The 27,585-nt window shown below is 45.3% G+C and overlaps 1 protein-coding gene and 1 pseudogene across 2 annotated transcripts; both read right to left on the reverse strand.

The window, feature by feature from the left end:
- Positions 1-1,058: 1,058 nt before the first annotated feature.
- Positions 1,059-4,940, reverse strand: LOC308353306 (spermatogenesis-associated protein 31D1-like; the record flags this gene model as incomplete). Its single annotated transcript, XM_080820179.1, has 1 exon — positions 1,059-4,940. The coding sequence occupies one exon, from the start codon at positions 4,938-4,940 to the stop codon at positions 1,059-1,061; it is 3,882 nt and encodes a 1,293-aa protein (XP_080676305.1).
- Positions 4,941-5,116: 176 nt separating this feature from the next.
- On the reverse strand, positions 5,117-27,582 carry LOC308353307 (annotated as a pseudogene). Its single transcript has 4 exons — positions 27,576-27,582; positions 19,588-19,723; positions 17,822-17,961; positions 5,117-5,134 (listed from the first exon to the last, which is right to left on the reverse strand). The product of its transcript is annotated as an uncharacterized misc_RNA (transcript).
- Positions 27,583-27,585: the final 3 nt, after the last annotated feature.

Here is a 27,585-nt window from a genome sequence, read left to right on the forward strand (position 1 = left end):
CTACAAGTTTCCAAAATATTGTAACTTCTATCTTGTTTGCAAACCCTCTCCTTGCTTTGATGAAGTAAGCTGCCATGCTGGAGAAGCCCACTTGATAAGGAACCAGAAAGCTCCAGCCAAGAGCCAGAAATGTACTGAGGATCTCATTCTAACAGACTTTGAGGAACTGCATCCTGCCTGCAACTATGTGAATGAGTATGGGAGTTGGTCCTTCCCCAGTCAAGCCTACAGATGAGAATGTAGCCTCAGCTGACATCTTAAATGCAACCTTGAAGCAGAGAATCCAGGTAGGCCTCTCCCAAATTTCTGACCTACAAAAGCTATGAGATAATAAGTATATATTTTTTAACCCAGTAAATTTTGGAATATCCATTACACAGCAATAGATAATGCACCCCTCAATTACTATAACCTTGGGCTAAAATGTTGCATGTCTGGGAAAGCAGGCACCATATAGGAGGACAACGTCCCTGGCAACATCACTGGAGGTACTGTCTTCATGCTCAAAGACTATCCCGTATATTCACATGTTGAAAAGGTATCGTTGGGCCTGAGTAGCCTCCAGGAGGTGAGGCCTAGCTGACACAGTATCCTACCTGACAAATAGTTTGGGAGCAGATGAAACACAGTTTTAATCAAGTTCTAGACTTTAAGGGTTTTTCTCACTATTTGTATAGGCCTGGAGGTTTTCAGAGTAAGCACATTATACTTTTCATGAAAAAAGTGTAGATGTTTTAAATACAGGATATCGGAACAGGATCAAATAAAGGAGCCCAGGATAAAACTGAGAAGGCCACTGTCCGGCTTTGTACAAGGGACTGATGTACTTGTAGAAGCCAAAACCGTTAACTACTAAGAGTTAAACGCACTGCTTCCTTTCCCTAAGCACAAGCCCCAGCCCCAGTCCCAGTGCAGCACACAGAGAACACCACTCTCTATTAGAAGAAATGTTTATTGTGGAGGATTAATATTCTTGGTTGTGCTGAAGGTTGTTCTCATCAGAGGATATATTGTCATGAAAATTGTGAAGCTTTCTCAACAAGGACTGAATGATTTCTTTAGAGAAATTTTTCTCCCTGGAAGTGCTGGAGAAGCATTTTCTGCTTGAGTAGAAGAGTCAAATCGCTAAACACAGTACTTTCATCAGGGTCACCCCTGGTGGCCCAAAGGGCCTGGCATACTTGATGCACACAGGTGGGACTTGGATGAGCCACAGACTCCCCAGAGGCCAGAGAAGAAGGGGGTTGACTCTGGCATAACAGCTGATCCTTGAAGGCCTCCGCTTTCTGGGGATGTCTGACCTTGTCTCTGTTCTGTCTGACACTTATAGGACAGTTCTGGTCAGCACAGACAGCTTCTTGGCTGCAGGACTTGATACTTGCCCGTTTTTCTTGTTGTGGGTCAGAGAGAGCCCAATATTTGGAGGGAGGTCTCTTGTCAGGCCCTACATGGGCTTGTAGTTCCTCCTGCTGCTGGCTTAACTCTGAGGCCTCAGATCCATACATATATTCCAGCTTCTCTTCTAGGACCTTCCCAATGGTAGTGAGCTTGTGAGCTTCAGGAGGCTGATCACTCCCAAAAGTAGCCACACTTTCAACTGGGTCTTGGTGCTGCGCTACGGTGGACATGAACTTGGCTTTTTGCTGGGGACTTTCTTGATGCCCTGTGATTTTTTTATTGGAATTGATCCACTGAGAAAATTGCCTCATCTTTTTTCTAAAGTAACTTTCAAGAGGTAACAGTTCATTCTGTGACAGAATTGAGGAAGCACTCTCTAATTTTCTGTCCTCAGCACGGAGGCTCTCCTCTCTGCCTACAGATGTCCCTACTCCTGAGTCCTCACTTCTGCATTTTCTTGCTTTGGGATCCTGAGGTCTCACTTTCTTTGCACTTCTTCTTTGTGAGAAACTCATAGGCTGGCCCTTACAGAAGGCCAGTTTTGAGTCCCAGGATTCCTGGTGCTCCTCCGTGCTAATTCTGCTGTCCTTCAGTTGGACGTGCAGCACCTGGGATGCTTCCATGTCCCCGCTGCACACACTCTGGGACTGAGTCAGTGAAGCCTTGGAAGTCAAGCTATCTGAAGGAAGGGGAATGTCAGTGGGACATCCTTGAGACTGGTCATGCTCCTCACTCTCTAGTTTAAACTTTAACTCACTCAGGATCTGTCTTTTCAGGTCTGATAGTTTAGAATCTTGGGGAACCAGTATTTTTGGAGAGGGGTGTTCGGTGGTGAGGGCAGTTTCTACTTTACTCATGTTGACATTTATCATTTTGGAGCTTCCCAACTCACTGCTTGTCAAGGTGTCCCAAGATTGGGATTGAAGGGTACACAGCTCCTTGGTGTTGAATATATCCCTGGACAGGTTGGACATAGCAAAATGTTGTAAGTTCTTCTCCACCATCACTTTGCCCTGTTCCATTTCTACTCTGTTACTGGAACTCACATTCTCATGTGTTAGCTCATGCCCAGCCCCAGCTTGCCTTGTGGGCACCTCTGGGCCACATGTGTTGTCTTGTCCAGTCTCACTGGTTCTCACTTGAGCTCTGATGCTGTGTGTAAAGGGCTGAAAAGTCTGGCTTCCCCACTCAGCTATCTGGATACCCTCTGCAGTCTTATGGTCAGTGTCAGAGTGTGATGCCTTCAGGCCCCCATGTCCTTCACTGCCCACAGATGACATAGCAGGGAGAGGATGATCCACAGTGGGGACTGACTTTGTTGTTCTCACCCTGTTTCCCAAAAAAGGTTTAGAGCTTCCCTCAAGGGGTTTAAAAAACTCAGCTTTGGAATCCACCCCAGAAATAAGCATGGCTGAGGAGGGAAAGTCAAATGGGGGAAGAGGGCATGTTATGGCTTCTCTCAACATATAGAATTTTATGGATTCAAGAACCCTGAGGGGTAAACCCCACCTCTCACTCATGCGAAATCTAATAATATGGGCCTCTAGCACCTGTTGTATACTGGGATCAAGAAAAGAATGCTCTAGAGTGGTGCTCTGGCAGGAAACCCTACCCACCATTGTCTTTTTAGAATCTGTGTTTTCCGGAGTAGTCTGGGAACTCCCAGAGAAAGGCACTGTATTGTCATCAGTGAGCCATGAATAACATACACCTATAGGAATCCTACCCGCAGTGATCTGCCAAAACTTCTTGCTCATATGTAAACTAAGAATACTTTTCATTTGATTCTGGTCTGTGTCCTTCCTTGAGGCATTTAATAAATCATTCTCCGAGTCATTCCTTGAATGACACACACAGTTCCTTGTTGTCTCCAAGGCAGCCCTCAGACCCTTCACTAGGTGGCATTCTGAGATCCTCTGTGGGCTGTCTTCTGGACTCTTCTCTAGGATATACCCAAGATTCCTTCTCATATCTTTTCTTAGCTGGAACTTTGTTTGGACCCTCTCATGGAAACTTCCGGGGAGACTCAATTCAGTCTTTGCTAGATCCCTGTTACTATGGCCCTGGAACTCAGAGAATTGTAAGTGAACATGTCTGCCTTTTTGCTGAGAGAGTTCTGATAACATATGCTGAGGCTCCATCACTGCTAGGGAGTCTAGATTTCTACAGTCTTGGAGGCACCAGCATGGGATTACCTTCCTTGGGCTATGTAACTCCAGTGTCTCCTGGGGTTCACAGATGATATGAAAATGGCCAGGAAGGATGGAGACTGGTACATAGGCATGGGATGGCCAGCAAACCAATGGAAGGTTGGGAGCTTGAGGACAAATGGTTTCTTTAGGTTTCTGGAACACGGGGACTAAAGCCCACAAACGTTCCTGTTGCTTCTGCAACACGTGCCTTCCCAGGTGTTGATTTTCAGTCAAGATAGGAGAATCTGATTCATTCTTGGATCTACAGAAAGACACTCCACGGTCCCTAATCAGGGATGAAGAAGGTGGTATGATCGGGAGGCAGGATTGAAAACGGGCGTGGGTGTTCACCTTAGTGAAAGGTAGGGGCTGGGATGAGGACACGGTTTGAGGCAAGGATTGGGGGTGTACAATGGGGAGAGGAAATGGTTGGGAATGAGGAAGTGGTGGAGGTGCTTGCATTTTGGTGGCACAAGTATTATGAATTCCATTGAATAAGACAAAGTGAGACTCTAGTGGGGAAGTACTACTAGAAATCAGGAGAGCGGCTACTAAGGACTCACTGTGCAAAGAAGGAAGGCCCCAGAAGAGCTGGCTATATTTCTGATGCAAGTTTTCTGCCAAAGCCTTGACATAGAGGAGCTGTTGATAAATAGAGAGCTGCTCTGGTTTGCATTCAATATTCAAGCCAATTTTGGAGGCTGTGGTGACCTGTACATCAAGCAGATGCAACAAATTCCCTAAAGATGTCCATTGGTATTCTGACCACATTTGATTGGAAAATGGCCCCTCCTCTTTTATTTTCTTCTCTAAAATCTGGAAAGTCATTCTCTTCTCCATTTGTCTCTCCAAAGGGGCCTGGATGTTAAGGGCAGGGAAAGAAATTCCACTGGCCTCCTTGTGCTTAGTATCAGAGTCTCCCCAGAGACAGTTTTCTGGTTGATGGAGGTAGACTTGCTCTTGCTGAAAATCAGAGTGTGATAATGTGGGGAGGAACACGTTCTTGGCAAGGGCCTGCCAAGAGGAGAATTCTGAACTCGATGGGTTTGAACAGTCACTACCTCTGATTGTTGGGACATAAGTAGACAACCCACCAGGGCTATCTGGAGATGACTTCTCAGGAACAGGTTTCAATGTGATGGAAATTGATTTAGATTGAGTCACTGTTAAAGGGCAGTCTGGCAGTGGTGAAACAGACAGAGTTGGTGGTGCATGATGACAAGCAAAGGAATCAGTGGGATTCCTTGTCTGAGACAGATGTGGTAAGTGCTTGTTATCTTGTGAAATGGTGGGTTCAAGAACAGAGATGGTATTCAGAGGTAAAGTGGCCTCTGGTTGTCTGAGCATCATATGGTAGGAAAGGAGGAAAGGCACGGGGTAGAGGTATGGAATGGTTCTCTGGGAATTAAGAATCCCAGGTTTTTGGCTCTAGTGGTGAGGGTAAGGAAAAGTCAGCTAAAGGGGTCATTGGAATAGGTGAGAAGATGGAGGGGATTGGGGGGAAGGCTCAGGCAAAGAGCCTGGTATTAGGTCTCCTGGAGCAACTGCAGAGAAGTCAGGAGATGAATGATGAGTCAGTCACTGAAGCTGTAGAAACCAAAGGGATCACAGAGGCAGTAGCATCTTCCAGGGCCTCTGGAACAGCAGCCAATTCACCTCAGCAGTTGTGTTGTTACACACCCCACAGAAGGGGTCTGGACATAATAGTTGATGAAAGTGGATGATATCATGACACCGGCCTAGGGGGCTGTGGGAGACAGGAGGTACAAAGCTGCAGCCAGGACCAGAGGAAACATATGTGACCCTGGCAGGTCTGGTAAAGGTAGCCCCCACTCACCAATATCCCCAAGACTTTCAAATTCTAACTCTGAGAATTTTCCATCCCATGTCAATTCCAGGCTTCCCTGAGGCCCTAGACAAACATAGACTCTGCTTAAAAGAGGGGTACAGGAAAGAAGGTAATGTTTACTCACCTTTACACAAGAGAAAGCACCTTTCTTGCCTCCTCTACTTCTCCCTGGCAAGTTCTCCACCCTGGAAAACCAGGAGAATGATGAAGATAGAAGCGAGAGATCCTATAAGAGACTGAATAGAGTGTCCTTTAAAGAAATCCTTGGCAGATTGGACTTGGAGAACTCGAAGAATTAGGATACAAGGTCACATGATCAATGATAAAAATAAGGCTTGGATTATTTGATCATTCACAATGGGCTTTTGTATGTATTATCTATCCCATGTGTTACTGAAAAACACCCTATGTGAAACAGGTCAAGGGTTACCTCAAAGAGGATGTTGAGTATGCATGATGTCACAGGTCTTTCACAAAGTCTCAGAACTTCAGAAGTTCTGACTCTTAACTTCTCACATGGCCACATATTGGAGAGCACCCATTGCCCAGATCCATCACTGCTTCATGCTCAGTCATGGTCAGAGCAGGGAATCTGAGAAGGGTTTTGCCCTCTGACAGCATTTTCATGAGCCTCTCCTCTGAGGCCTCTGTTTTCTGAGAGGGAATGTGTCTAGCAGCTGGCATCCTCAGAGATCATGGACTGGGCCATCATGGAAAGGGCAGGAAGGGCCAGCCTTGGAGAGCTCAGGTGGAATAGGCAGAAACTTACCTTCCAGAGTCCCACCTTTCCTCCTCCTCTTGGCTCTGCCCTGACACTAGAACAAAAAGAAAAGAATGAGGGGTGGGGACTCATCTCTCACTCTTCTCTCAGAAATGGAGACATTCTTTATCCAAGAACATCAGGACTTTATTTTAATTTATAGAACTTTGTGTTACTTGCTTTTCTCAATTTTTAAGGTGATAAAATATTGTCCATATTTACTTTGAAAAACAAAGGAGGATTTTATTTGGGAGGTCCACACTTGATTTTCTCAGTCAGAATTTCTTTGTTCAATGTGGACATAGAAACTGAAGCCTGAGAGTCACATCTGTGCTCCCTTAGGTAGACCCTGTATCCTAGGATATAGCTGAGACCCCAGTCTCTTCTCAGAGGCTCAGCACTGTTCTCCTGATCAGCCCAATGTGAAGGCAAGCTTGATTGAGTGATGCTTGACATAGGAATGTGACTCATGATTAAGACCAAGGAAAATTTGTTTTCTTACTCAAACCTCATACTCTCCATATAACCCAATCTAGAACTGCAGAATCATTATGTTTGGGCTTTTACCCAAGACCCACCACCATACCCAAATAGACTATGAGTTTCAAGTAGAAACCTTAGTGCTTCCTTAATCCTTCGCCCTGTCAGATCTCTTTTCCTAGAAGAGTTAATGCCTATTCTTTCCTTAGACTTCCCATTTTAGGTGTTCTCCTGACCCTACCATACTCATTTAGAAATGTGGGAAGAGGGACAGGAAAATAGTCATTCTCTGAAGGGCAACTTCTGGATCCAGATCTAACATTAAAAAAGCCTGGGAGTCATCACTTCAGTCTGTGACAGAAGCAAAATGCTGAACAGACTAAAAATCAATGACATTTCTTGGAACCATAGTGGCAAACCACTACCTCAAATCTTCTGAGAGTGTCAGTGCAGAAAATCACACCTAAGATTCGCTTACCTGAAACAGAAGGCACTGGAGGCTCAACACTTCTCTCTTGGTAGAAACACTTAAACAGACACTTGGACAAATTGCTGGAGGATGCATATGGGCTAGTATGAGAGTGAGAAACTCCTGGGGTCACAATCTAATGGGGGGCCCCCATTTATTTATGGGTTATATTACTAGGAACCCAAACTAGTTCTCACAGTAGAGCTACAAAAAAAAATGCTCAAGTTTCTGGCAGGGGAATGTAGTGTTGGAGAGAAAAGAGAAAGGTAACCCATTTTGAAAACATTGTGAAATATTCCCAGTGTTTTCCATAACACAAACCTACTCAATGGGAAAAGCCTACCAGAGCGTTATGCCCCATGTGAGAAGGTAAATTACCCAACTACAGCAGCCCCCTTTAGCCTTCCTTTCTCATCGATAGAGTGGAACAAAACAAAACAAAAACCTTTAAACACTAGTGAACATCATAATCCAGGGACATAAGCCCATTAAAGGATGAATGATTAATCATATCCCCTCCCCTGACACCTTGCTACAGTATTGGTGGCTCTGGTGTAGGAACAGGATCATAGCTAAACAGGGCTGCAAGGTATAGTTTCTATTTAGGGAAATTTAGGGAAACTTAAAGTCACTAGGAGAGACACAAACAAGGACACTAAAGGAAACTGCAGCCTCCAATATGCATAGCTACCATAAATATTGAACACACCCCAACACCTGACCAGATTAACGTAAGATTTCACATTAAAGATCTGTTTATTTCAGTTCCAATTACCTAATACATCATGTTTGGCTTTCAAAGAAACCTTACAAGGCATGCTAAAGGCAAGAAAAAGCGAGCTGGTAAGACAAACCAAGCATCAGGTGCATATTTGAGATATGACAAATTTTGGAATTCTCATATGTGGAATCTAAAATAACCACAACTATTATGTTAAGGGCTCTAATGGAAAAGGTAGACAATATACAAAAACAGAAAAGGTAGACAACATACAAAAACAACCAAGAGAGTGAAATTCCCCGAAAGAATCAAAAGGAAACATTAGAAAACAAAAGCAGTATGACAAATGAACAATGCCTTTGATTGACTTATCTGTAGGTTCCATACAGTAAGGAAAGAATATATGAGTTTGCATATATGACAGTAGAAACTTTCCAAACTGAAATACAAAGAGAAAAAGAATTTTGTTAATGCTAATCTAGAATATCCAATCTCTATAAATCTAGAATATCCAAGAACTGTGTTTCAAACTGTATAATAGATATGTAATTGGAATACCAGAAGAAGACAGAACAGAAAAAATGTTTGAAGTAATAAATGGCCAAGGATTTCCCAAGATTAATAACAAGTTAGTGATGCATTGTGGAACTTCAGAATACACCAAGCAGAGAAATACTAAAAAAGTCTATACCTGGACAAATCATATTCAAACTGTAGGAAAACGAAAGATAAAATTTTGAAGGAATCCAGGGGGAAAGAAAAGCCCTACCTCTAGGGGAAAAAAACATACAAATTATGACATATTATCATAAACCATGAAACAAAGATTGGAGTGAAATGTTTAGTGTTGAAAAAAACAACCATCAATCCAAAATTTTATATTTAGTGATATTATCCTGCAAAAGTAAAAAAGAAATAAAAACGTAGACAAATAAGAATAGGGAATTCATCAGCAACAGACCTGCCCTGCATAATTTTTAAAAGAAGTTCTTTGAGGAGAAGGAAAATAACTCAGATCTACATAAAGTAACTGAAGAGAAGGAATAAATGATGATCAAATAAAACTTTCATTTATCTTATTCTCAATTGACCTAGTAATAATAATAATGTGTTGGGTGATTTTAGTATATGGATAAGTAAAATGAATGGCATCAATGCTACAAGGGACAGGAGGAATTGGACACTCCTGCACTATGAAGTGGTATAACATTATATGTAAGTGGACTTAGAGTAGATGTAAATATATATTACAAACACTAGGACAACCACTAAAAGATTTTTAAACAGAATAATTGAAAGACTAACAAAAGTGAGAAAATACACTTATATATAATACTTGTTTAAAACCAGAAAAAGCAGGAAAAGAGGGGGAAGGATAGGTATAATGAATAGCAAACAGTACAGACAAGATAGAGATATTAATCCTACTATACGTAAAAAACACTTGGGACACCTGGGTCGCTCAGTAGGTTAAGTGGCTGCTTTTGGCTCAGGTCATGATCCCAGGGTCCTAGGACTGAGCCCCGCATGGGACTCCCTGGTCAGCGGAGAGCTTGCTTTTCCCTCTCCATCTATCTGCAGCTCTGCCTACTTGTGCTCGCTCTTGCTCTCTCTCTCTCTCTCTCTCTCTGTCAAATAAATAAATAAAATCTTAAAAAAAAATCACTAAATGGAAGTGGTCTAAATTCACCAATTAAAAGAGGAGACTGTCAGAGCACATTAAAAAAAAGACCTAATTATATGTTGTCTATAAAATATTCACTTTAAATATAAAGATACAGATAGATTAAAAACAAAGAAACAGAAAAAAATGTACCATGCTAACACTAATGAGAAGAAAATAAGAATAACTCTATCATTTTGGACAAAGCAAACTTCACAACAGGAAAATTATCAGGGGTAAAGAAAAGCATTACATAACAACAAAGAGGTCAATTATCCAAGAAGACAGAACACCCTTAACAGGTACACATATAACAACATAGTGTCAAAATATGTGAGGCAAAAACTAGTATAATTGCAAGAAAAAATAGATGAATCCACTGTTATTGTTGGAGATCTCAGCAGCACTCTCTCAGAAATGGGCAGATAACCTGCAAAAATATAGTTGACCCAAACAACATCATCAATCAACTTGCTGTAATTGACGTTTATAGAATACCTCACCCCACCACAGAATACACACACTTCTCAAGCTCATATGGAACGTTCACTAAGATGGACCATATTTAGGACCACAAAACACACCTTAACAAATATAAAATAGAAATCACACACATGGCAATTCACAGACCTGTACCTCTGGAGCTAATAATACATTATAGGTTAATATAAAAATTTTTTTAAAAAATTTAAACACACACACACACACACACACACACACACACACACACAGTATGTTTTCAGACCATAGTAGACTTAAACTAGAAATCAACTACAGAAAGATAGCTGGAAATCCCAACATGTTTAGATTAGATTAAATGAGGGAACCTGGGTGGCTCAGTGGGTTAAAGCCTCTGCTTTCAGCTCAGGTCATGATCCCAGGGTTCTGGGATCGAGTCCTGCATCGGGCTCTCTGCTCAACAGGGAGCCTGCTTCCTCCTCTCTCTCTGCCTGCCTCTCTGCCTACTTGTGATCTCTGTCTGTCAAATAAATAAATAAAATCTTAAAAAAAAAAAGATTAGATTAAATGACACACTACTACAGGCCAAGAAAGGAGACTCAAAAGAAAAAAAAATATTTTAAACCAAATGAAAATTAAAATACAACTGAAGGGGCACTTAAGTGGCTCAATGGATTAAGCATCTGGCTCTTGGTCTCAGCTGAGGTCTTGATCTCAGGGTCATGAGTTCAAGCCCTGTCTTGGGCTCTACACTGAGCATAGAAACTCATAAAATAAAATAAAATAGAATAAAAAAATAAACTACATAAATTTGTAAGATTCAGCAAAAGCATCATTTGCAAGTTGTTTTGAATTCATCTATTTGAAAAGAAAGATTTAGTATCTCTGAGGGACTTTGCTTACTTGATTGACATCTCTGTTTCCAAAGAACTGGCAAACATGGTTTCCTCTTTTGGTAGGACAGCAGCAGAAGAAGGAGCAACCCCCCCGCCCCCGCCCCCGCCCCCACCCCAGGAAGGCAAGGATGGGAAGACTGAGCAAGTATAACTGGAGTTCAACCATGGTGCAGTAAGGCTTCTCAGACAAAGATGATTCACATCATTGCAAATGCACTGCTGCCTCAAGCAGCTGGGCATGGAGAATCCATGTGCTAGACTAGAGTTCCAGGCCCACATCACAGGGCTTTAGTACAGACACCAAAGTTTCCTCAGTGCTGGGGAGGGGACAGCACAGGATAGAGAAACTCAATGCAATCCTTGCCCCACTATCCAGCCCAGCAGATATGTCTATCCTTCCTGGCCTGTTAGATCCCTCCATCCTACCTTCCTGCTCCACCCAGTCACATATCATATATTTACCTTAGTGAAATGTTCTCAGTCCCGTTACCCTGATATTACCTGAGACCCTTCTCTCTACTTGGCGATCTCACTTTGGACCTCAATTCGTCTCTGAAGGTTTGCTGTACCCCGGGATTTACACCCTCAAGATGTACTCTGCCTTCAGCTGCAGCTCTCCCTCATGCATTTTTCCCTGTATGAAGCCAGAAATAGACTCAGCAGCAGCCCCACCCCCATAGCTCCTCAAAAGTATCCAAAACTACTGAATACCAAAAAGTATTCAAAAGTTCACTAAAAAGCATGAGAAAGCAGAATAGCCTGTACCAAGGAACAGAAAGCATAACAAAGAGGGAGAAAAGGGCACAACACACGCATGGAACTGAGGCAAACAACTTAAAAACTTTTAATAATTCTTTCATTTCCCCAAATCCCTCTTAGGCTATTCACGCCCTACAGGTTCTCTTCCACATGCATAGTGTTTCTCCCTGCTGCTCCTTCTTCCCTCTCTGTCAAGTCCCCCTTCTCCCCCCCAACATTTTTAAAGATTCCTTTATTTTACAGAGCAAGTGTGCTGCATCACAGCAGACCAAACTCTCTTGATTTAGGAAGTGGGCTCCTCTAGCATAATGTCTAATGAGCACAACTGGAACTATACCTAGCAATACCTTTTGGTTTTTTGAATGACACCTATGTTTATTTCTTCCATGAAAACTGTTTTTCCCACATAGCTTCTACCTTTTCACCAAAATACCTTATTGTCATCTCTACCAATGTTAAATAACAATGTCATTTTTGTTGATGGTTGTATGTATTTATTTCTTCTCCCCATGCTACCTAGTCATATAATAATTGGAACCCTTACGGCTTCATTATTTAGATTATAAACTGTTGAAATTAAGCCCTGTATCTTTTCCTTACTTGGCTTGCCTACATTCCCTTGCTGATTAATCAGTCTTGGCCCCAGACACCCAATCCTTTCCCTCCCATATGAGGAGGGTTTGCCAGTAATGACAGCCTTCTTTTCCTCTCTTAACCTGTGTCCACAGCTTCACCATTGTCTCTCCCAAAGGAAAGTACACTTCTAGCCCACCCCACTTCACATACCCTCCCTTGACTGCAGGACATATGTCCTTTAAGAAAAATCCCTCCACATATCTTTGAATTTCTGGAATTGTTTTTAAATAGAAAGTGTGGTCTTAAGTGTCCCTAAGGCCCCTAGGTCTCACAACTACAAAAACATACTTTAAAATCTGAGCAGGATAAGCTCCACCCAAAAAAATTTCCAGGTGAGAAGGGGTTATAAATATGGCACATCGAATTGATTTTTGAAACCTGGCCTTGTTCTAAAAGAGGCTGAGAAACTGATCCTGATTAAAGGAAACTAAAGATACACAGCAACTGGAAGTAGTATGTCATCCTAGACTAACTCCCGTAAGGAGGTTTACACACACACAGATACACACACGCACAGGACATTACTTGATAAGTTGATAAAAATGGAATTTGAGTGGGAGATTAGTTAAAAGTTTAAGATCAATGTGAAATTTACGGGAGGAGATAACTGTGCTGTCAGAGAATATTCTTTTTAATAAGAAATACACTAGGAAATATTCAGGGAGAAAGTATGTGATGCATGAAATGTATTCTAAAATATTCAAGAATGTATGTATAATTTTCATATGCATATATGTGTTTTCCTATATGTAGAGAAGGGGAAGGAGAAAAGGAGAGAGAGATTGTAAACAGGTCAAAATCTTAGTAGGTACATCTGGGTAAAGGGTATATGGCTTTACCATCTATGGCTTTACCATCTATGCAACTTGTCCACAGCTTTATTTTTAAATACATTTTAAAAATGAATTTAACCCAACCTTTGAGATTTCTGGTTTTGATTTCAGAAGCTACTGCCTCCAACATAGCCCAACCCCAGATGTGTGCAATGCTAACTTTAAAACAGTTGTCTCAGGTTCTGTCCAATGCAAGAAACCTGGGATCCTCTTTGCACATTTGAAACATGCTAACATTTCAACAGGGTTTTACAAAACTGGCAAAGACCACCCCACTCGGAAAAAAAAAAAAAAGATTTTAGAAGTTACACGCAATATAAAACAAACAACAAAGAACAATAGTTCAACATGGTTACTAACATGGAACCCCTAATTTCTTTTTTCTCTAGTGCCACCAGGTTGCTTCTCTCCTGGGGTTTGCAGTGTGAATTGATTTACCCGCACTTTGTTTGCTCTGCATCAGTTACCAGTCCTCCATTGGATTTCCATCTTCCAAAAATGTGTTGACAACCTTTGGCCTTTATGCTCCCCTTCTTGTCATCTTTAAGCATTTATTTTTAAATCCTTTGTTTTAACAGCTTTACTGAAATACAGCTCACATACCATAAAATTCACCCATTTAACATGTGTAATTCCTTGATTTTCAGCATATGCTTCACCACAGTCAATTTTAAAACGTTGTCATGACTTAAGGGAAACAAATCTGCAACCTTTTGCTATCATTCTCCTCTCTCTCCTCCCTTGAGCTCTAAGATGAGTCTATTTTCTGTTTTGAAGATTTCACTATTCTGGACACATGTGAATGGAGTCATATGTGACCATTAGTGACTGGCTTCTTTCATTTAACATGTTTTCAAGGTTCATCCCAGTTTTGACATGAATTGGTCTTTTTTATTCCAAAAAATATTATATCATAGGGATATGTTATATTTTATTTACCCATTTCTCAGTTGACAGATGTTTGAATTGTTTCCATCTTTTGACTTTTGACCTTTTAATAAGATAGCTGTGAACGTTTGTTTACAAGGTTTTGTGTAGGCCTATGTTTTCATTTCTGGGGAGTATATACCAAGAAGTGGAACTGCTGGGTCCTATCTTAACCCTATGTCTAACATTTTGAGCAACTGCCATACTGTTTTCCAATATAGCTGTACCACCTTTCATTCTCACCAACATTGTGTAGGGGTTCTAATTTCTCCACATTCCCACGAAAATTTGTATTCTTTTTGATTTTAGCCATCCTTGTGGGTGTGAAATTTTGGCAAATATTGATTTCGATTTGCATTTTTCTGATGGTTAATGATATTGAGCAGTTTTCATCTAATCTTTTACTTTTAAAGCCATTTTGGAAAGAGGGGAGTGCTTGATCTTCTCCATTATAGGTGAAATACAGTAGTTTATTTGAAAAGTAACAGGACAATTTTTTTCTTCTAAATATTTGAAAACACATAGTGTCAAGTCTTTAACAACATATACAGTGTTCTTCTATACTATTTGCATATTACAGTTACTCAGTGATTAAGGGACAGTGAAATTCTGCCCTGAATTTGCTCCGTAGGATTCCTACTTGTGAGGGGTTGAGGAATTCACTCAAATGGCTCCTCAGGGTTGACTATAAGGCAGAGCAGAACTGATTGGTAAAGCGTCTAAAGCCCACTGCCTTTTGTCACCAATGCTGTGTACACCTGTTGTGAATAAATGTGTTCCACAGTTGATAAACATCAAAGAAATGTGAAAGCTTTGACGTGGACACATGGCATATGTCTCAGGTGGATGGCAAGATGTTTAAATGGGCTTTTGCACTTTAATCACAGTGTATCACACCCGCCCAATGATAATAGTACAAGTTGAGTGGCAGATATGTGGAAAGTTATATTATTCTGTGTGCCCTTGGACAAGCTTAAACACTTCTGTAGTAAAAACCATTAAAAATAAGATTTTGGGTGCCTCATAAGGACAGGGAGGAGGGGTCAGAAGGAGACCTGGCAAGGGTAGATCAGTCCATCAAGACTAGAAGTTAGGTCTCTCTCAGTGAAGGCATTCAGAAAGTATATTTCCTTTGAGATTGGGAAAAAACCTCTTTCCATATAACAAGAAGGAAGAGGAAAATGAAGAATGTGGAGATTTCTTTGGAAGGGTTTTGTTTTGTTTTGTGAGAATCTCCATCACTGCTTTCTTGCTCCTCTGTGAGCTGTGGTCCAGCATATCTGCTGGGCAAGCGAAGATGGCCTAAGTTTGAGGAAAGTAAAGAAAATTTGAAAACGATCTGAGGGCCACCTGGGTGTCTCAGTTAAGAATCTGCCTTTGGTTCAGGTGATGAGGCTGGTGTCCTGGGATTGAGTCCTACTCCTTGCTTGGCAGAAAGCCTGCTTCTCCCTCTACCTCTGCCAGGCCTCCCTGATTGTGCTCCTGCTCCCTCTCAAATGAAATTAAAAATAAAATAAAATAAATTAGATTTGAGAACACTGAGGAGAGAATGTACTATGGAAATAGTGCTCTAACCCCATTTATTTTGTTCCACTTACTAAGTCTTAGTAAGTAAAGCATTCCATGGACTTCCATGGTAGACCCCCAAACATCTGTATGCCGGTACACAGTCTAGAACTCACCTCTGGTTCATAAGTTGCACGTCTTCTGGGGAAGAGCTACCTTGGTTCCACTAAGGCCATGAATACTGAAGGTGACATACCACCATCCGGGCCAAATTAAAGGCAGTATCTTATATATTGTTATCGAGTGTGGATGGAAGGCAGGCACCAAGATCAACTTCCCACAAAGGGGATGCCATGCCTGACAGCCTGCAGGTATTGCTTGCATACTCAAGGAACAGAACCATGCCTTTTTGGTATCATTCATTGGTAGGTTGTGCCAGGTTCCAGTCTGCCTCAAAGTGGTGGTGCCTGGATCAAAATGAGGAAGGAGGGGATAGGGATAGGGTCCTGAGAAGAGGATGATTAGACATAAACTTTTGTTCAACCAGCAAGGTCTCTCTTCTCCTTTTCATTTCTTCAAAGGTGTCTTATCCTGGAAGGTGGTATCTGCCTTGACAACATTCCTACCACTAACAGCTAAGTGATGCTTCTGTTCTGCAAAAAACATCCTGAGTCCAGCAGCCTAAAGAAACACCCAGGGAAGGGAAGCACTTCCAGTGGAAACCTCAGTGTCAACTTTAACGTGAATCACAGGACAGATTCTTCAGCATCATCTAGGGTATTCTTCGACGCTACCCCAACCAGCCCAAGGTCAACCCGAACAACACCACGCCCCCCGAAAACACTCCCATTCAGAGTTCATCCACCTGTGGGATCCATTGATCACTGACTTCTAAGTAATGATTAAGCTACTGTAACACAATAACAGTGAAGTAACAACAGTGGCTTAATCATTATTTTCTGAAAAATGTACCTGTCTTTGGTCGTCCTCAGATCTAGAAGCCTTGCTGTAAGCATGTAAATCTTGCAATGAGGGGAGAGTTGTGAGCTACTATACATCTTCAGTAAGGCTAAGCCATGGGAGAGGAGAGAGAGCCCATCTCCTAAAACTTCAACAGAGAGGGAATGGACTTTGGGGGCTTTTGTGGGCACATGATATATACTTCCCAAGAGGTCCAGGAGATTAGTCACATTTTAGAATTGACAGAAGCAACCAGTAACAACTGAAATGAGTACCCAAAATCCATGTCCAACACAGTACACAGAACAGACAACCCGTTATTAGAGAAATACTTATTCCTCATAAGGGAATTATTTTGGTGAAGGAAATGCCCCCCAAAACCTTCTCACTGGAATTTCAGGAGAAGTATTCTGTCTAAATAGTACGAAACACATTTCTGCACACTGTGCCTTCAGCAGTCGTGAGAGTGGCTGGAAGCCACTGGGCAACCTGATGCCCCCAGGTGGCATTTGGGTGGGACGCGGGCTCCCCGTGGGGCATGGAGAGGGGATGCTTCTGATGCGGTAGCTGGTCCTTAAGTGCCCCAACTTTCTGGGGCTGTCTGTCCTTGTTTCTGAGCTGTCTGTTACTTCCAGGAAGGCCTTGGCCGGCAAAGACAGCTTCTTGCTGGCAGGACCTGGTATTTGACTCCTTAAGGGAAGGAACCCTGTATTTGAAAGGATACCCCGGGACAGGCTGTGCCTGGGCCTGCACTTGTGCTTTCTGCTGAGTTTTCCCAAACTTGGTTGGGGAGGGAATGGGCTGCTGAGGGCAGGTGCTGGCTAATTGCACGCAGACTCCCCGTTCTCTCCTCTTGGAACTTCCCAACAGCTGTCGTTATTTTCTGAGCTTTGGGCATCCCAGTTAATGCAGCTCTACCTTTAAGCAGGCCTTTGCTTTCCACAGAGGATAGGGGACTGCGCTTCTCCTGGGAGTTTTCGTGCATTTTGCCTTTTATTGCAAGAGTAAGCAAGCCATTGCAAAACAAACAAACAAACAAACAAACCAAAGAAACCAAACCCTCTTTTTTTTTTTTTTTTTTTAGCTGAAAAGGCTTTCTTTCCGAAGGAGGCTGACCCTTCTTGAGAAAGGCTTTCAGGAGGCAGCTGACCCTTCCGTGACAGGGTCTGGGAAGGCTCTCTTCCCAGGTTTACCTTCAGTGCCGTGTCCTGGGTAGGGAACCTCTTCTTCACTGCCACATGTTCCGTAGGGAAACTGTCTGTTCTCGGGTGGGATGTTCCCAGTCCTGCATCCCCTCCACGATGCTCTTGTGCCTTGGAACCCGGAGGCCTCATGGTCTTTGCAGCCAGTGGGGGATTCTTATTCTGGCACTTCCTTAAGACATGCTTGGGGACCCAGGGCTCTGCTGTTGTTCCATAGTAATTCCTGTGTCCTCTGGATGGACACGTAGCACCTGGGAAGCTCTCGTGTCCCCACTGGAGACACCCTGGGCACGAGTCCGTGAGGCCTTATAAGTCTCCCATCCAAGTACTAACCAGGCCCGACCCTGCTTAGCTTCCGAGATCAGACGAGATCGGGCGCGTTCAGGGTGGTATGACCGTAGACGTGGCCTTATAAGTCAAACAATCTGTGGCAGGGGGCAGGCCAATGCATTGGGCTTGGGCCTGGCTACACTCCCTGTCCTGTCCCGTTAAAGCTTAAGCATGAACTCAAGAAAGAGTGGTTCTGTAAGATTCCATGTGTTAGGAACTTGCGGAATTGGTATGCTTGGTGGGATGGTGGTTTTGACTTGAAGCTTATTCCCCTTTATAATTTGGGAGCTAACTGGCTTGTGGGTTGTCAAGATGCTAGGTTGTGATTGATGTGTATGGAATTCCTTGGTCCTGAAGGTCTTGGTCCAGGATCCTTCATCTTTATGCGTGGTTGCCCTCCTCTTCTAGCTCCGGAATTTTCACTCTTACCCTTTGGCTCACGTCTGGACGAACCTCGCCTTGTAGGCTACCTTGGGAACCATCTGTTTCCTACCGTGTCATGACTGACAGCTGTCAGAGTACGGCTGCCTTCCTTAGTTTTCAGAACAACTGATGGTTGATATTAGAGGGTGATTGCCTCAGAATTCTCTGTTCTTCCTTGCCCAAAATTAAGGTGGCAGGGAGAGGACGAACGGGGTTGGGGGGTGAACTTGCTGTTCCTGCTTTGTCTCCAAGGAGAGATTTCAAGCTTGCCAGGTTTACCGTTTGAAGCCTCCAGGTTTCCAATTTGCCCCAGAACTCACGTTGGTTGAGGAGGAAAGGCTAGAATGGAATGTGGACTCTTCAATTAAAAGACCTCTATGATTTCATGGACCCTAGGGGGAAGGCCCCAAGTCCCCCTCCCCTCTTACGAAATCTTTAAACATGGTCTTCCAGCTTCTGTGCTGCACTAGGTTCAACAAAGGGAAGCTCCTGGAAGGTACTCAGGGAGTAGTCCTCAACCTCTGATGCTGGCCAACTTCTCTGGTTTATTTCAGTCTGGGGTTTCTCAGAAAGTAGTGATGTCTGCCTCATAGTGTACCACGAATTCTGCACAGTCCCAGGCAACTGACCCTCATTGATTTCCCCGGACTCTCTGCTTAAATGTATATTCAGGGCATTTTCAAGTTGTCTCTGACTGTAGTCTCCCCGGACACCATGGCGGTTCACACTGATGGGCTCCTATTTTTTTTTTTTTTTCTCAGACACATACCCCATTTCATTATCTGAAGAGTTAACTGGGTCACTCAACAGATAATCTTTTGGGCCATTCTCTGGAATATGTCCCTGATCCTTCTTCAGGTCCTCCTTTTCCTTCTCCAGATTTTCGTCCTTCTCCAAATCATTGTTATCCTTCTCCAGGTCATCTTTGTACTTTGCCAGGCCACTGCACTCTAGCTGAAGCATTTCTGGGTCCCCCACATAGCCACTTTTAGAGACACTCAATTTGACCTCCCTCTTTTTAGAGTTCCCTGAGCGTCCACGATAGCCCCGAGACTCAGGTAGCTGTGGGAGAGTCCCGGGACCGCTCATCATTGCGAGAGACTCCTAGGTCCTGGGGCCAGGCCCCACCGGTGTTGGATGATCCTCTTTCCAAGGGGACTCTCTAGTTTTTTTCCTGAATCTCCTCACTGAGAGGAAACTGTGCATGAGGGATAGAGATAGCAGCATGGGCCTGGGAGGGGCCGAGATGACAACTTGGGCCTTGGCGGCACAGGGTTTGGGAGAATGGTTAGGAGCTGAAGGACAATCATCCTAGTGGGATCTCAGGACTACAGTGGGCAAACCCCACACACGTTCCTGCACCTTGTGCAACAGGTCCCATTCCAGATGGTGCCTTTCAGTTGACGTGAGTCTCTGGGATTCATTCTGACGTCTGTGAAAACACACTCGACCGATCTTAATGTCGGGTAGAGGACCAGATGGCAGGATTGGGAGTGGGGATTGAAGGAGGGCCTGGGGCTGGACACATGGGTTGGGTTGGGGCTGGGTTTGAGGCAGGAGTTGAGGCGGGTTCTCAGACAAGGATGGAGGAAGTGGATGGGGAACTACTGGGGATTCCTGCTCTGGGAGGCATTCGAGATGTTATGTGAGGCATCGGCAGCAGGGAAGAAGGACTCACTAGGAGGAGTTTGGAGACCCCGGAAGAGCTGGATGGGGGTGTGCTGTCAATGGCCCTCCTCCAAGGTTGTAGGATATGGGCGCTGCTGATGCATAGGCAGCTCCTTTGACTGGTCTTTGCTGCTCCAGAAAGGAAGGGAGGATGCCCAATCACGCTTATCGGCAATTGTTTGCCTTGGAAAAGAACCCTTTGTTTCCTTCCACCTGAGGAAGCCACACCTCTTTTGGACTTGCTTCTCTAGAAGCGCCAGCGCATCAGGCCTGAGAAGTGAGAGGTTACCAGGCTCTACAAGGTTGGCTGCAGGGTCTCCCCTGGAAGATGCCTCTGAAGAATGCAGGGCTTGATGGGAATCACATGGAGCCAGGGTTGAAGGGAAGAAGTCTTTGGCATGAGTTTGCCACTGAGGGAGATCTAAAATTGACAAGCTGGAGGGGCCAATGCCTGTGATTGATGGGACATAAGTAGACAACCCACCAGGGCTCTCTGGGCGTGAGCTCTCTGGAACAGGCTTCCTGGAGATGGAAATCGGTTTAGATTGAGTCACAGACAAATTGCAGTCCGGTGGCGGTGAAGCTGAGCGGCTTGGTGGTGTGTGATGATGAGCAAAGGTCTCAGTGGGATGCACCGTCTGGGACGACTCCGTTAAGGGGCTGACCTCTTGGGAAAGGGTAGGGTCCAGAGAGACGATGGTATTTAGAGACACTCTCTGTCTGGACAGACAGCTGAACGGAGTTACCCCAAACCCATGCTCCCAAGACAGTACACAGAACAGACAACCCGTTATTAGAGAAATATTTATTCCTCACAAGGGGATTATTTCGGGGTAGGAAATGCCCCCCAAAACCCTCTCACGGGAATTTCCGGAGAAGTTTTCTGTCTAATTAGTACGAAACACATTTCTGCACACTGTGCCTTCAGCAGTCGTGAGAGTGGCTGGAAGCCACTGGGCAGCCTGATGCCCGCAGGTGGCCTTCGGGTGGGACGCGGGCTCCCCGTGGGGCATGGAGAGGGGATGCCTCTGATGCGGTAGCTGGTCCTTAAGTGCCCCAACTTTCTGGGGCTGTCTGTCCTTGTTTCTGAGCTGTCTGTTACTTCCAGGAAGGCCTTGGCCAGCAAAGACAGCTTCTTGCTGGCAGGACCTGGTATTTGACTCCTTGAGGGCGGGAACCCTGTAGTTGAAAGGATACCCCAGGACAGGCTGTGCCTGGGCCTGCACTTGTGCTTTCTGCTGAGTTTTCCCAAACTTGGTTGGGGAGGGAATGGGCTGCTGAGGGCAGGTGCTGCCTAATTGCACGCAGACTCCCCGTTCTCTCCTCCTGGAACTTCCCAACAGCTGTCGTTATTTTCTGAGCTTCGGGCACCCCAGTAAACGCAGCTCTACCTTTAAGCAGGCCCTTGCTTTCCACAGAGAATAGGGAACTGCGCTTCTCCTGGGAGTTTTCGTACATTTTGCCTTTTATTCCAAGAGTAAGCAAGCCATTGCAAAACAAACAAACAAACAAACAAACAAACAGACAAACAAAACCAAACCCTCTTTTTTTCTTTTTTTTTTCTTTTTTTTTTTTTTTTTAACTGAAAAGGCTTTCTTTCGAAGGAGGCTGACCCTTCTGAGAAAGGCTTTCAGGAGGCAGCTGACCCTTCCGTGATAGGGTCTGGGAAGGCTCTGTTCCCAGGTTTACCTTCAGTACTGCATCCTGGGTAGGGAACCTCTTCTTCAATGCCACATGTTCCGTAGGGAAGCTGTCTGTTCTCGGGTGGGATGTTCCTAGTCCTGCATCCCCTCCACGATGCTCTTGTGCCTTGGAACCCGGAGGCCTCATGGTCTTTGCAGCCGGTGGGGGATTCTTATTCTGGCACTTCCTTAAGACATGCTTAGGGACCCAGGGCTCTGCTGTTGTTCCATAGTAATTCCTGTGTCCTCTGGATGGACACGTAGCACCTGGGAAGCTCTCGTGTCCCCACTGGAGACACCCTGGGCACGAGTCCGTGAGGCCTTGTAAGTCAAACAATCTGTGGCAGGGGGCAGGCCAATGCATTGGGCTTGGGCCTGGCTACGCTCCCTGTCCTGTCCCGTTAAAGCTTAAGCAAGAACTCAAGCAAGAGTGGTTCTGTAAGATTCCATGTGTTAGGATCTTGCGGAATTGGTATGCTTGGTGGGATGGTGGTTTTGACTTGAAGCTTATTCCCCTTTATAATTGGGGAGCTAACTGGCTTGTGGGTTGTCAAGATGCTAGGTTGTGATTGATGTGTATGGATTTCCTTGGCCCTGAATGTCTTGGTCCAGGATTCTTCATCTTTATGCCTTGTTCTTTATGCCTTCTAGCTCCGGAATTTTCACTCTTACCCTTTGGCTCACGTCTGAATGCACCTCGACTTGTAGGCTTCCTTGGGGGCCGTCTGTTTCCTACCGTGTCATGTCTGACAGGTGTCAGAGTACGGCTGCCGTCCTTAGTTTTCGGAACATCCTCTGCCAACTGATGGTTGATATTAGAGGGTGATTGCCTCAGAATTCTCTGTTCTTCCTTGCCCAAAATTAAGGTGGCAGGGAGAGGACGAACGGGGTTGGGGGGTGAACTTGCTGTTCCTGCTTTGTCTCCAAGGAGAGATTTCAAGCTTGCCAGGTTTACCGTTTGAAGCCTCCAGGTTTCCAGGTTGCCCCAGAACTCACGCTGGTTGAGGCGGAAAGGCTAGAATGGAATGTGGACTCTTCAATTAAAAGACCTCTATGATTTCCTGGACCCTAGGGGGAAGGCCCCAAGTCCCCCTCTTACAAAATCTTTAAACATGGTCTTCCAGCTTCTGTGCTGCACTAGGTTCAACAAAGGGAAGCTCCTGCAAGGTACTCAGGGAGTAGTCCTCAACCTCTGATGCTGGCCAACTTCTCTGGTTTATTTCAGTCTGGGGTTTCTCAGAAAGTAGTGATGTCTGCCCCATAGTATCCCACGAATTCTGCACAGTCCCAGGCAACTGACCCTCATTGTTTTCCCCAGACTCTCTGCTTAAATGTATATTCAGGGCATTTTCAAGTTGTCTCTGACCGTAGTCTCCACAGCCACCATGGCGGTTTTCACTGATGGGCTCCTAAGTTCTTTCTCAGACACATACCCCATTTCATTATCTGAAGAGTTAACTGGGTCACTCAACAGATAATCTTTTGGGCCATTCTCTGGAATATGTCCCTGATCCTTCTTCAGGCCTTCCTTTTCCTTCTCTAGATTTTCGTCCTTCCCCAAATCATTGCTATCCTTCTCCAGGTCATCTTTGTACTTTGCCAGGCCACTGCACTCTAGCTGAAGCATTTCTGGGTCCCCCACATAGCCACTTTTAGAGACACTCAATTTGACCTCCCTCTTTTTAGAGTTCCCTGAGCGTCCACGATAGCCCCGAGACTCAGGTAGCTGTGGAAGAGTCCCGGGACCGCTCATCATTGCGAGAGACTCCTAGGTCCTGGGGGCCAGGCCCCACCGGTGTTGGATGATCCTCTTTCCAAGGGGACTCTCTAGTTTTTTTCCTGAATCTCCTCACTGAGAGGAAACTGTGCATGAGGGATAGAGATAGCAGCATGGGCCTGGGAGGGGCCGAGATGACAACTTGGGCCTTGGCGGCACAGGGTTTGGGAGAATGGTTAGGAGCTGAAGGACAATCATCCTAGTGGGATCTCTGGACTACAGTGGGCAAACCCCACACACGTTCCTGCACCTTGTGCAACAGGTCCCATTCCAGATGGTGCCTTTCAGTTGACGTGAGTCTCTGGGATTCATTCTGACGTCTGTGAAAACACACTCGACCGATCTTAATGTCGGGTAGAGGACCAGATGGCAGGATTGGGAGTGGGGATTGAAGGAGGGCCTGGGGCTGGACACATGGGTTGGGTTGGGGCTGGGTTTGAGGCAGGAGTTGAGGCGGGTTCTCAGACAAGGATGGAGGAAGTGGATGGGGAACTACTGGGGATTCCTGCTCTGGGAGGCATTCGAGATGTTATGTGAGGCATCGGCAGCAGGGAAGAAGGACTCACTAGGAGGAGTTTGGAGACCCCGGAAGAGCTGGATGGGGGTGTGCTGTCAATGGCCCTCCTCCAAGGTTGTAGGATATGGGCGCTGCTGATGCTTAGGCAGCTCCTTTGACTGGTCTTTGCTGCTCCAGAAAGGAAGGGAGGATGCCCAATCACGCTTATCGGCAATTGTTTGCCTTGGAAAAGAACCCTTTGTTTCCTTCCACCTGAGGAAGCCACACCTCTTTTGGACTTGCTTCTCTAGAAGCGCCAGCGCATCAGGCCTGAGAAGTGAGAGGTTACCAGGCTCTACAAGGTTGGCTGCAGGGTCTCCCCTGGAAGACGCCTCTGAAGAATGCAGGGCTTGATGGGAATCACATGGAGCCAGGGTTGAAGGGAAGAAGTCTTTGGCATGAGTTTGCCACTGAGGGAGATCTAAAATTGACAAGCTGGAGGGGCCAATGCCTGTGATTGATGGGACATAAGTAGACAACCCACCAGGGCTCTCTGGGCGTGAGCTCTCTGGAACAGGCTTCCTGGAGATGGAAATCGGTTTAGATTGAGTCACAGACAAATTGCAGTCCGGTGGCGGTGAAGCTGAGCGGCTTGGTGGTGTGTGATGATGAGCAAAGGTCTCAGTGGGATGCACCGTCTGGGACGACTCCGTTAAGGGGCTGACCTCTTGGGAAAGGGTAGGGTCCAGAGAGACGATGGTATTTAGAGACACTCTCTGTCTGGACAGACAGCTGAACGGAGTTACCCCAAACCCATGCTCCCAAGACAGTACACAGAACAGACAACCCGTTATTAGAGAAATATTTATTCCTCACAAGGGGATTATTTCGGGGTAGGAAATGCCCCCCAAAACCCTCTCACGGGAATTTCCGGAGAAGTTTTCTGTCTAATTAGTACGAAACACATTTCTGCACACTGTGCCTTCAGCAGTCGTGAGAGTGGCTGGAAGCCACTGGGCAGCCTGATGCCCGCAGGTGGCCTTCGGGTGGGACGCGGGCTCCCCGTGGGGCATGGAGAGGGGATGCCTCTGATGCGGTAGCTGGTCCTTAAGTGCCCCAACTTTCTGGGGCTGTCTGTCCTTGTTTCTGAGCTGTCTGTTACTTCCAGGAAGGCCTTGGCCGGCAAAGACAGCTTCTTGCTGGCAGGACCTGGTATTTGACTCCTTGAGGGCGGGAACCCTGTAGTTGAAAGGATACCCCAGGACAGGCTGTGCCTGGGCCTGCACTTGTGCTTTCTGCTGAGTTTTCCCAAACTTGGTTGGGGAGGGAATGGGCTGCTGAGGGCAGGTGCTGCCTAATTGCACGCAGACTCCCCGTTCTCTCCTCCTGGAACTTCCCAACAGCTGTCGTTATTTTCTGAGCTTCGGGCACCCCAGTAAACGCAGCTCTACCTTTAAGCAGGCCCTTGCTTTCCACAGAGAATAGGGAACTGCGCTTCTCCTGGGAGTTTTCGTACATTTTGCCTTTTATTCCAAGAGTAAGCAAGCCATTGCAAAACAAACAAACAAACAAACAAACAAACAGACAAACAAAACCAAACCCTCTTTTTTTCTTTTTTTTTTCTTTTTTTTTTTTTTTTTTAACTGAAAAGGCTTTCTTTCGAAGGAGGCTGACCCTTCTGAGAAAGGCTTTCAGGAGGCAGCTGACCCTTCCGTGATAGGGTCTGGGAAGGCTCTGTTCCCAGGTTTACCTTCAGTACTGCATCCTGGGTAGGGAACCTCTTCTTCAATGCCACATGTTCCGTAGGGAAGCTGTCTGTTCTCGGGTGGGATGTTCCTAGTCCTGCATCCCCTCCACGATGCTCTTGTGCCTTGGAACCCGGAGGCCTCATGGTCTTTGCAGCCGGTGGGGGATTCTTATTCTGGCACTTCCTTAAGACATGCTTAGGGACCCAGGGCTCTGCTGTTGTTCCATAGTAATTCCTGTGTCCTCTGGATGGACACGTAGCACCTGGGAAGCTCTCGTGTCCCCACTGGAGACACCCTGGGCACGAGTCCGTGAGGCCTTGTAAGTCAAACAATCTGTGGCAGGGGGCAGGCCAATGCATTGGGCTTGGGCCTGGCTACGCTCCCTGTCCTGTCCCGTTAAAGCTTAAGCAAGAACTCAAGCAAGAGTGGTTCTGTAAGATTCCATGTGTTAGGATCTTGCGGAATTGGTATGCTTGGTGGGATGGTAGTTTTGACTTGAAGCTTATTCCCCTTTATAATTGGGGAGCTAACTGGCTTGTGGGTTGTCAAGATGCTAGGTTGTGATTGATGTGTATGGATTTCCTTGGCCCTGAATGTCTTGGTCCAGGATTCTTCATCTTTATGCCTTGTTCTTTATGCCTTCTAGCTCCGGAATTTTCACTCTTACCCTTTGGCTCACGTCTGAATGCACCTCGACTTGTAGGCTTCCTTGGGGGCCGTCTGTTTCCTACCGTGTCATGTCTGACAGGTGTCAGAGTACGGCTGCCGTCCTTAGTTTTCGGAACATCCTCTGCCAACTGATGGTTGATATTAGAGGGTGATTGCCTCAGAATTCTCTGTTCTTCCTTGCCCAAAATTAAGGTGGCAGGGAGAGGACGAACGGGGTTGGGGGGTGAACTTGCTGTTCCTGCTTTGTCTCCAAGGAGAGATTTCAAGCTTGCCAGGTTTACCGTTTGAAGCCTCCAGGTTTCCAGGTTGCCCCAGAACTCACGCTGGTTGAGGCGGAAAGGCTAGAATGGAATGTGGACTCTTCAATTAAAAGACCTCTATGATTTCCTGGACCCTAGGGGGAAGGCCCCAAGTCCCCCTCTTACAAAATCTTTAAACATGGTCTTCCAGCTTCTGTGCTGCACTAGGTTCAACAAAGGAAAGCTCCTGCAAGGTACTCAGGGAGTAGTCCTCAACCTCTGATGCTGGCCAACTTCTCTGGTTTATTTCAGTCTGGGGTTTCTCAGAAAGTAGTGATGTCTGCCCCATAGTATCCCACGAATTCTGCACAGTCCCAGGCAACTGACCCTCATTGTTTTCCCCAGACTCTCTGCTTAAATGTATATTCAGGGCATTTTCAAGTTGTCTCTGACCGTAGTCTCCACAGCCACCATGGCGGTTTTCACTGATGGGCTCCTAAGTTCTTTCTCAGACACATACCCCATTTCATTATCTGAAGAGTTAACTGGGTCACTCAACAGATAATCTTTTGGGCCATTCTCTGGAATATGTCCCTGATCCTTCTTCAGGCCTTCCTTTTCCTTCTCTAGATTTTCGTCCTTCCCCAAATCATTGCTATCCTTCTCCAGGTCATCTTTGTACTTTGCCAGGCCACTGCACTCTAGCTGAAGCATTTCTGGGTCCCCCACATAGCCACTTTTAGAGACACTCAATTTGACCTCCCTCTTTTTAGAGTTCCCTGAGCGTCCACGATAGCCCCGAGACTCAGGTAGCTGTGGAAGAGTCCCGGGACCGCTCATCAT

This window comes from Martes martes, assembly GCF_963455335.1.
Source record: "Martes martes genome assembly, chromosome: 12".
Taxonomy (NCBI): Eukaryota; Metazoa; Chordata; class Mammalia; order Carnivora; family Mustelidae; genus Martes; species Martes martes.